Source organism: Pezoporus occidentalis, unplaced genomic scaffold (genome assembly GCF_034315485.1).
Source record: "Pezoporus occidentalis ecotype Australia unplaced genomic scaffold, CSIRO_AGI_Poc_V1 ctg81, whole genome shotgun sequence".
Lineage (NCBI taxonomy): Eukaryota > Metazoa > Chordata > Aves > Psittaciformes > Psittacidae > Pezoporus > Pezoporus occidentalis.
This window is the reverse complement of record NW_026916170.1, coordinates 6,880,897-6,890,976: the sequence shown is the minus strand read 5'-3', so window position 1 is coordinate 6,890,976 and position 10,080 is coordinate 6,880,897. Positions and strand designations below refer to the sequence as shown.

The 10,080-nt window shown below is 41.1% G+C and overlaps 1 protein-coding gene across 2 annotated transcripts in view; it reads right to left on the bottom strand.

Moving 5' to 3' along the window:
* Nucleotides 1-833: 833 nt before the first annotated feature.
* Nucleotides 834-10,080, bottom strand: part of REPS2 (RALBP1 associated Eps domain containing 2) — a 106,811-nt gene continuing 97,564 nt past the window's right edge. For both annotated transcript variants that reach the window (XM_062603736.1, XM_062603737.1), the window contains exons 16-18: nucleotides 8,819-8,964; nucleotides 7,463-7,568; nucleotides 834-6,052 (exon numbers count right to left, since the gene is read on the bottom strand). In XM_062603736.1, the coding sequence (XP_062459720.1) occupies nucleotides 5,984-6,052; nucleotides 7,463-7,568; nucleotides 8,819-8,964 (321 nt within the window). In that variant the 3' untranslated portion in view covers nucleotides 834-5,983. The remainder of the gene's footprint in view (nucleotides 6,053-7,462; nucleotides 7,569-8,818; nucleotides 8,965-10,080) is intronic.

The following is a 10,080-nucleotide window of genomic DNA, read 5'->3' as shown; positions in this document are numbered from 1 at the left end:
AATCTAGATTTGCATGAAGACACCCCAGAGTACCATCTAATTGTAAAAACTAAGAATGGAGGAGCCACCTAAATCCATCCCATTACAGATGCAGAATAGGTCCCTACAGGATATTTACGAGTTTTTAATGCCTTGGCCTTGTGCCTCACATGCACCAGAGACATACTTTTAGGCAAATAAAACATCCATTGTCATGGCTTAATGCTGTAAGAATTAATTTATCACTAATTATTTCCTCTTCTAAAGCTCTGCTCTTTGGATAGCTGTGACATAATTCTTAAAAATCACACTAGTCGAAGGGCAGAAGTACACCGTCCCCTCCAGCTCCCTGCCCATGAAGGCCAGCTATTCAAATGTTTCTCTTTTCCCAGTTTAATTTCAGCTCTTGCAGTTGACAAGGGGCCAGAAACACTGATCACAGGGGGTGCTGGGGAGAATGGCTTTAGTCCTCTTCTGCTCCTGCCTGGGTATCCTCAGACCAAGGGTCTGCTGGAGGCTGGGAAAGGCTTTGCCTGCATGGCTGTACCATCCAGGTTAGAAAAGGGTGCACCTCTTTGGGCTTCATTGCGAAGCTAAGTCTGAGTGAAGACAAAGCAAGGCCTGAGAAAGTAAAGGTGAAATTTTGACTTAACTGAAGCCTAAGGAAATATGATTTCACTTTAAATAAGTCTGTGTCTCTCACTTGCACACAATCCCAACGTAAGTGATTTCATCTTTCACAGTTGAAGGTCAGCCATTTCAATGGTGTATTTTTTCCACAGCGAGCCACAGTTTCTGCTCTCCTGGCAGATCTGCACAATCAACATACTAAATAAGCCACAAAAGCAAGGGAATTTGAAGTTATTGGATGCTTTTATTTTAATGTAGCACCCAGCTCCGTATCACATACATTTTCCAAAATTAGACGGGCATAGTAGAGAACACTATGCATTTTGCAGCGTACCATGTGGACAGTCTGCAGCTGTGAAAACAAATTGCTTAAATCTGGTTATCTACTTTATAAGTTAAAATTCAAATATATCCTAGCCTCGGGGTATTTTTTCTTTTTAGATTAACAGTGATAATGCTTGCAATACGATTTTTTTATATATAAAAAAATCAGTAACAGAGTAAAACATAATGCATATGTTCATAGCACATTATCATGAAGATAACTGAAAAAAGCTTGAAAATACATCATCTCTTCTTGAAGGTACTACATCGCTTCATTTTTTTTCCCCCAAAAAAATACTTCCACTCTTTAGTCAATAAAATATGTGGCTTCATGAGCCTGTGTATTTTCTTGTCAAGAACTGTGTGTGCTGAAGGCCAAAGGGCTGATGGTCCTGGAAAATGGACACCCCTCATTCCCTGACTCGCAACTTTTACAGGCTCTCTTTCTTCCTGATCTGGAAGTTCAACTGAGAGGAAAGCTTAAATACCACCAAAAGGCAATTTTCCTATCATGCCCATCCTAAATGCTTCCTGGGAGGGATTCCCAGTCCCGGCCATCCCACACGGGTCATTTTACTGTGCAAGTTGTCACCACCTCATGCTGGTTAGCCCAGGCTAGTATCAAGCTGGCACTTTACGGATGATAGCCAAACCAAGTTCCTCTCTCCAATGCAGATACAGAATTCCCAGCAGCAAAACTATTGCCACACATGTAAGAACAGTCTGGAGATAATCTTTTGAGTTAAAAAGGATATTCACCAACTTACCAGTAAGAGGGCTGAATCCACCAATCACTGACATTTTGCTATGGCACCAAAAGTCTCCGGAAGACAGAACTGAGAGCTGTCTGGAAACAGGTGGTAATGTTTCCACTGCATCCGACTATAAAATTAATAACTAGGAGAAGGACATTGATCATTAAGGATTAATGTTTGTACACAGGCAATTTGTTTAAAGGAATGCCTATGAAATGAATGGAAGCTGCTTGCCTTGCTTAATTACCAGGTCATTATTTACATTTAACGGCTCAAATAAAAATGGCTTGATCTACAAAGGCAACCAGTCACTACACTTAGCAGGGCATTTTTCTTTTTTCACCACGGAATTACCATGTGAAACAAGTATTTCACAGAAAGATACCAGGTGATATGAACATTAACTGATCCATGAAGAAATACCTCATCAAAAGGAAGACATGTGAATGCACATTTACACACACACTGAGGAAGACCCTTATCTGTTCTGCCTAGTCTTGTCTTGCAGACAAAAATATTTAATTATCCAAACCAGAATAGCTGCAGTAAACTGAAGATTTAGAACGGGCCCCAGGCTGACGGTCAGCGCATCCTCTCAGATGCAGGTAAGCTATGCTCCAGCTCATGCTCCCAGTTATCCTCTCTTGCTGGGCATGTTTTGTCCTGCAGAAGTACCTACAGAAACCAGGAAGTGAGAAGAGTTGAGACCTCACTTGTGGGAAGCTGCTCTCTTTCCTTGGTCAGGCAGATCCTAGATGCTGTGCTGGGTTAGGCCTGCCAGGTGCTTGAAGTTAATTGCTCTCCTGTAGCTCAAGAAAGTCCTCTGAACACTGGCAAACTGCTTGTGAAGTTCTCCCTTTCTGACCAAATGGTCTCTTTGGGTCTAGGAGCATCTCCCATCCAGCATTTCAGGAAGTAAAGGTTTCTGCAAGAAATGATCGTTTTGTTGTACCCACATTTTTCCAAAGGAAAAATATTTTTTGAGAGAATCTGTGAAACTGTATTCATATGTGAATTTTGAACAGCCAGGGTCTGTTCATAGTAGCCATGAGTGTGGCTGCATGGAGCAACTGCCAGAAGCACTGTCTATAGGTTCATAGGGCATTCCTCTCCCTCTCAAAATCCTAATAGCCTCCCCAGCCAGTCACACTTTCTCATTGTGCATGGGTTATCGTGAATGCTTAAGTACCGAGACATACAGAAGGGTTAACTTCCTGCATCGTATGTATAACCCACCAACACTTCTCCTTGAATACTGTGCTTTACTCTCTCTGTGAAGTAGCATATGATCATCATAGCCAAAATGCCATCAAAGAGAATACAAATCAGCTCACTCTAGGCCTTGAAGCTGAGTGGGACATTTGAATGCAAAAATGCAGGAATGTTTAAAATTTTTAATGTATTAAGTCCTGTGGTAGAATAACAACTGAGCAAATATTTCACTGTTGTCTGACCAGGTATCCTACTTTCCAGTGGACAAAAAAAAACTGTATTTGAAGGGAAACATTTGAAAAAGACATACAAAGCAGGCTTTTCCACCCTTCCTTTGAACAGCATCTATTCCATGAATAACACAAGTGAAATACATGGGGGATTCTAAAAGATGTCCCTATGAAACATGAAAAAGTCTCCACTGCCTTAAAAATGCAAGGTGCACAGTTCTTTGTAATAATGGAAAAGCTTTCCTTAAAAAAATCACTCTTAAAAGAAAAAACAAACATGCCATATGATTTTGTTTCCTATTGAATAGTAGGGGTTTATTAACCAAAAGACAATGTAAGACCTAGAAAGCAAACAGAGCAAGCACTTAACCTCATTAAAGACTCAGGAATGAAGCATGACCAGCAGGTCGAAGGAGGTGATCCTGCCCCTCTACTCTCATGAGACCTCACTTGGAGTATTGTGCACAGTTCTGGTGTCTTCAACATAAAAAGGACATGGAACTGTTGGAACAAGTCCAGAGAAGGGCCACGAGGATGATCAGGGGACTGGAGCACCTCCTGTACGAAGGCAGGCTGAGAAAGTTGGGGCTGTTCAGCCTGGAGAAGAGAAGGCTGCGTGGAGACCTCCTAGCAGCCTTCCAGTATCTGAAGGGGGCCTATAGGGATGCTGGGGAGGGACTCTTCATTAGGGACTGTAGTGACAGGACAAGGGGTAATGGGCCCAAGGAAGTTGTAAGTGCTCCACCCCTGGTGGTGTTCCAGGTGAGGTTGGACGAAGCCTTGGGTGGCATGGTTTAATGGGAGGTGTCTTTGCCTATGGCAGGGGGGTTGGAACTAGATGATCTGAAGGTCCTTTCCAACCCTAACTATTCTATGATTCTATAACTGTTATGAAGATACAAAATAAATGGTAACTTCTGAACAGTACCACTATTGATAAGAGGACAGCAGCTCCTTTGCAGCTTCCCAGAATAGTCTGCAGTTCTCACATTCTATCATAGACCAGGAATGACTTTCTGAACCCTGGTATGCAACAGCTGCACAGAAGTCCCAACTCCAGAGAACTGGTTTTTGCTTGTCAACATAATGATGTTTAGTTGAATCAAAACCAACATGTTACAAAAACAGACTTTTAGTAACAATTCCGCAAATGCTTATTTTCACCTTCAGAATTCTGGATCCATGTCCCACATCCATATTGCTTTCAGCAAGAATAAGCTGTTTCCTCATCACTTTAAACATTCCCATTGATGTCTGCCTTATCTCTCAACAAAATGTTTAGCTGCTCTGTAGTCCTCTGATATCCCTCTGCAGTCATTCTGTGATACACCCTGAAGGAAGGATACCCAGTTACTTCAAACGCACTACTCCTTCCTCTCAGCCCCAGAGCCATCCTGTTCCTTTCTCCCTACAGCTTCACACCAGCAACAGTAAAAACCTTTGCCATCATTTCTGCAAGGCAAACTTGTACACTTAAATCAGGTCAGTGAACAACAGGACATGAAACACCTGCAGCATCACATTTAAGATGGATAACAAGTAAGTGACATTCTTTTGCATTGAAACACACATCGTATCCATGGTGGGAGCAGGGCTGACGTTATGCCTGAAGTCACCCCATCTAAGAGTACTGAGCCAGCTTCCATTGCCAGAACTGAGACCGAAGCCAAGGACCACTGCATCCACGGAAAAATCCCCATGGGATTCAGTTTGCCCTGGATCAGCTTAAAAAATAATCATTGCTTCTTCTTTTAGAAAATAGATGGGCATTAGCAGCTTCACCCTATCAGTAGCATCTCCAGCGAGGTACAAAGGAACCTTAATGAAATCCTGTTGTAGAAGGCAATTATTTCCATCACACATTTTATAACCTCATGTATAGCACTTTTGCTATCTTTCTTCTTTTGGAAATACAGTTCTTGTACACATCCTTAGAACAAATCAGCAGCTATTAAGACAAAGCAGACTAATACAAAGGTACATACAATAGCTTTTGTAAAATGCCCCGAATGCATTTTGAACCTCTTGTTAGAAATAGATGGTTAAAAAAAAAAAAATAAAGAAGAAAAGCTATAAGTCAGTGATCTCTGACATGCTGAAAGTATGCAGAGACACTGTCAGTTGCAAGCAAGTGATCAAACACTAGTGGAGAAGAAACAGTTATAGCTCAAAACCCACTTTTTTTTTGTAATTACCAAAATAATTATATTTTTGTATTTTTCACTGTTCTCTGCTATGATTTGAACTTATAAAATACAAGTTTTCTAACATTAAAATACATCCATGATTGCATAATAAACAGTACTAAGAAAATAATTATCTGACATGTGATTGCAGACTCTATGTCTAGGGAGCTTTATTCCTGTAGCATATTGAACTCACAGGAACTCTACCATGATACAATCTTACAGGAACTAGTAGCATCCAATAGCCCGCCTCAGAGAATGAGTTTTAAATGTAAGCAAGAACCCAGAAACGCTGTACCTCTTAATGACCGGGGCAGGAGGTGCTCACAGAACATGTATAAATCAGGAATTCTTTACATAAATAAAATACTCTCAGGTTATTCATTTCAGTGATAAACTGCATTTACACGTTAGACTGGGAAGAGGGAGGAAAAAAGGCAAAGCATCCTTCAGCTCAGAAACATCCAGCAGTCAGATATTTATTTTCTGTACCTTCTTCACCTTCAAAGGCAATTGCGTGCTGTGGGGTGAAGGGAGACCCAACAAGCCGGTCCTCCCCACCATCACCAGCTTGGCAGAAACCCTGCTTAGCCCCACCAGGCTCCTCTTCTTGCAAGGCTGCTGGGACACGTGCTCTGCTTTTGCTGCTGCACGGCAGTGAGGGAAGTCACAAGACTGTGACAGGACGTAGCTGCTCCAGCTGCGTTTCCAAGGCAATTCGCTCCTTGTGAACCTCCTGCAGGACGGAGAGATGTGCTGTAACTTCTGGGATGCTCACATGCCCCACTGCACTCCAGTGAAAAGCATCCAGGCAAACCACTGGCACTGACTGGAGGCTTCAGGCTCTGCTGTGAAGTAATTCTCCTTGTGGTCTCAAAACACTGTACTATTGCCACACTATCACCCTGCACAGCCATCTAGTGTCTCCTCCTTACAGTGGAGCAATACTTGTTTGGACAATCATGGAGAGGAGCAGTCATCCGATACCTTGGGATGAAGGGAAGCTGGCCACAAATGGCTATTTTTACCAAAGAAAATCAGGTTATCTTGAAAATACATTTCCCTCAAAACTGCTTTCTGAGAATTTCTGGTTGACACAACTAATCTCTTTCCTTTTGGAAATGAATGAGACAGCCTTTCTAAGACAACACAGGTTTTGCAATCTACCTCTTTGACAGTTGTGGCAGGAAGATCATGCGCCTCAGTCAGAAACTAACTGTGAAGGCTTTGGTTCTCAGTGATTTTTGGGAAAGCCTTTCCTGGTCTCAAGGCTGGCCCTACACTGAGGGACATTCATGAAAACAGCAAAGCCCTGCTCCATCAGAAAGCTTCCAGGCAGCAATATGACTTAAAGGACAAATTCAGTTTTCTGCTCTCATGTGAATTTAGGCAAATCTCTGTCTTTCTGTGCCTCTTCTACGCTGCTGTAAAATACAGGTAACAGCATTGGCCTGCTTTGTGAAGGTCAGAGAATACTGAAGATAGTGCATGGAAGCAAATAAGATCTGAGCCAAGGAATGACAGCAATGTGTTGTCATTGTAAGTTTTAATCTCCATGCTTATTTCAATTGCTGTCCTATATTTTGCTATGAGTTCACTACAAAGCATCCACCCTGCTTCTCTCTCAGGAGGTCCCTAAAAGCAGTTAAAAAGTTCTATTAAATAAAGTTGAATATGTAATCAAACTTTCACACTGACTGAACTGGGGGTTCACCTCTCTTTCCAATCAAGTGGCCATTCACAATATACAAAGAGGAAAAAGCTGTAGCTGATCAAAAACTAAAGCCTGTATTAGGCTTGAACTAAGGCAACAGAAAAATAAGAACTGATATTTAAATTTTTGAGAACTGTGTTCAGCTCTAGGGCCCACAACATATGAAGGATGTGGACCTGTTGGAGTGAGTCCAGAGCAGGGCCACAAAGATGACCAAAGGGCTCTAACTGCCAGTGGAGCTGCAGGCCCATAGGCTTTAATCTTCCCAGAAAGCCTCATCCAACCCACTCATACAGCATACTTATTCCCTTCCAGAAAGCAGGAAAGTAATGCAGAAGGTCTCATCTGAAAGGATGAACAAGATTCTCTGCTAGAGTTGACACATAACTGATTTTAGAGAGCTTTGTCACCAGTTTTCAATGCATTCCTTACCTTCAGCTGCTGCTGGAGCTCACTGTTCAACCTGGCGAGCACAGCATTGGCTTCCTTGTTTTTGCGTATAGCAGTCTGAATAGCCCTTTTCTGCTTGGAAGACTGTCTGCCAAACAGATAAATACAAAACATTTCAATTAAGAGCCTCAATAGTGGCTGATGCCAGAAGATCAGACATCCATTTTGCATGTCTGTACTCTATACACACTGGACTACAGCTCTAGACACACTGGACTACACTTCAAGACAAGGTACAAACTACAGATTGAAGAGAAGAAAAATGTAACACTGAAATTTATCAGGTAGACTATATGAAAGTAAAATATAGGCTATAAGGTAATAAATTATAGGAAAAACAATTAAAAAACGGGCAATATGTCTGTGGTCATTTAAACATTTTAGGAAAGATACAGCGAAAGCAGGATTAAGCTGAAGTGTGAACAATGTTATTATCTTTCTTTGAACCACTAACAGAATATGCACTCCCTAAGTACAAAATAACACTTCAAGAGCATTCTAGGAGTCTTACTACGTATTCCAATCTCCAATTATGCAGCACAGATTCAGTCTACTGATAAACAGTTTGCTAAGGGCTGCTCAACTGATCTGGGCAGCTTGGTTTTGTTTCAGACTGAAGCAGATGTCTTTACAAGCTTTTGGTGAAGATGGGCTATAATGTTTGCACACTTTCAGTTGAGGGAGATGTATAGATCCAATAGGGCTTCAAGTGCCTTCATTTACCGTTTGTACAGCCCCTTCTCCACTGCCATTAAATAAATATATAGTGAAATACCTACAAGTCTTTGTTGCTGACATCTTCAACAGCTGTATTTATGACAGCAAACAACAATTTGGCAATCACTGTTTATCACAAGTGGTCTATGGCTCAGCTCATACCAGAGGCGAGCTCATTTCCAATCTGCCTTGTGATGAAGAAATATCACAAAGATATGACCAACATCAAGTACTTCGTGACTCAGTTTCCTGGACATTTCTGTGGTTCACAGAATGAATGAGGAAAACTTCAGAAGATATGTGCAAGGAAAAATGCACATCCACAGATCTAAAAGAGATTGTGTGAGAGATGCTGGTTGAACAGCTAGGTTTGCTCTTCAGACATGTCTACCACATACAGAGGTAAAACACCTTTGAAGAGGCTATCAATCAAATATTTCCAACTTAAACAGTCACCACAGACTTAGTTTGTGTTTGAGAAGACACATGTAGATGTCAGAGATCTGCATCTTGTGAAGCATTCTCAAAACCAGAACTGTTAAGCACAAAATCACGCGAAGAGCAAAGCCAGCCATATCAGATCTCATGGCGCAGTTTGACGTGCTTGGTACAGGTTTTTACTTTTGGACTGGGAGGTGAGGCTTGACTGCTGGTGCGGAAGGAGTCGCATTTATAGTGGGAGAAAGCTCAGGGGTCTCCAGCCCCTGTGCCTCTGCCCGGAGCTTCCTGCGGGTGGGTTTGGAGGGTGGCTGAGCAAGAACAACCTCCTGCAAGGAAGAAACATCAAGATTTAGTCAGGCCATATGTGTCCCATCATAAGGCTGGGGAATACTTGTGACACAGAAATTCTTGACAGCTGGCCTACGATTTCATAATTTAAAGAGGTACAGAGCTTAATTCAGATGTAGTAATAGCCTCTCAGGTTTCTGACTTCGAAAAAGGAACAATAACTCCTGCAACCCCTTAATGAATGAAATGATTATACTGGTGTTTTGTCTTCATCTAGATGACAGGCTTTTCAGAACTGGATTGTATAGCTCTGTGTGCAACTTATTACCTCACCCATACAGCATGGAGACTCTGCTTGCTCCCCTCCTCTCTTACATGAATCAACACTGAAAATAACTTAGGAAGACAAATGTATAAAATTATCCATGCAAAATTAACATGCTGGAAGTGTAGAAAGCCAGTTATTTCTCTTGATAAGCTACATCAAAGAAACAGTCTGGTTTTTAGGTAAAAGAAAGTGTCTTGGATTTTTAACAATTCAGTAGTAAGAAGTGTTTTCATTAAAGTGTTTTAAATTAAGACATCCTTTCTTTTGCAATGAGAAGCAGTTTTAATGCCTTATATCTGTTTTAAATCTGAAATATAAATATATCCTTTCCAGTGCATTCTATTATTAGTGCTCTTTTACAAGAAATATAACTATTACTGCCCCATTTCATGAATGAGAAAGCTAAGATTTAAAAGGATGAAGTGACTTGATAAAAGTGTCAGTCACAGACCAGAGACCAAATTTTATTATCACTTCAAGAGTGCACGTTTTACTGGGCCAGACTTTCTTCCTTACATATGTTAATTTAAGAAGAAAAAAAAAAGAAAAAAGAAAAAGGAAGCATTTAATGACTTAGCAATCATAAGGAGAAAAAAACAACAAAACCCCAACACTGTAGTAAGCAGCCTCACTCAGCAGAAGAGACTAGTATGAGTGATACAGAATGAAACCAACATAGGACCATCAATAATGAGTATTAGAGGGGTTACAATTATTAGAGGAAGTAGAATTATAAGGAAACAAGGGATTTCAACACTAAAAAACCAGTTCTGCCATTATTGGAAAAATCTAAAAATACTATTAGATCTTTTGATCAGGATGTCAG